The 337-nt window shown below is 68.0% G+C and overlaps 1 protein-coding gene across 1 annotated transcript in view; it reads left to right on the top strand.

The window, feature by feature from the left end:
- The window catches only part of LOC104622085 (cat eye syndrome critical region protein 2-like), a gene marked incomplete at its 5' end in the record, with an annotated part of 5,376 nt that overhangs the window by 2,795 nt on the left and 2,244 nt on the right, over positions 1-337 (top strand). The window contains one exon of the mRNA XM_010288746.1: positions 6-337. This exon is cut by the window's right edge and continues 560 nt beyond it. Coding sequence (XP_010287048.1) covers positions 6-337 — 332 coding nt within the window. The remainder of the gene's footprint in view (positions 1-5) is intronic.

The raw sequence follows: 337 nt of genomic DNA, 5'->3' as shown, positions 1-337 counted from the left end.
CCAAGCAACACCCACCCTGGCGTCTTCCCCCGGTATCGGCCCCCCCAGGGCATGCCCTACCCCTACCAGCCACAGCCTCAACCTTCCTACCACCACTACCAGCGACCACCCTACTACGCCTGTCCGCAGGGCTACTCGGACTGGCAGAGGCCTCTCCCCCCAGGGCATGCCCTACCCCTACCAGCCACAGCCTCAACCTTCCTACCACCACTACCAGCGACCACCCTACTACGCCTGTCCGCAGGGCTACTCGGACTGGCAGAGGCCTCTCCACCCCCAGGCCAGCCCCAGCGGGCACCCCACCGCCCACCCGCCCCTTGCCAGAACCCCTTTCCCG

This window comes from Phaethon lepturus, unplaced genomic scaffold (genome assembly GCF_000687285.1).
Source record: "Phaethon lepturus isolate BGI_N335 unplaced genomic scaffold, ASM68728v1 scaffold31986, whole genome shotgun sequence".
NCBI lineage: Eukaryota > Metazoa > Chordata > Aves > Phaethontiformes > Phaethontidae > Phaethon > Phaethon lepturus.
The sequence above is the reverse complement of the archived record's forward strand: the minus strand, read 5'-3'. Positions and strand labels throughout refer to the sequence as shown.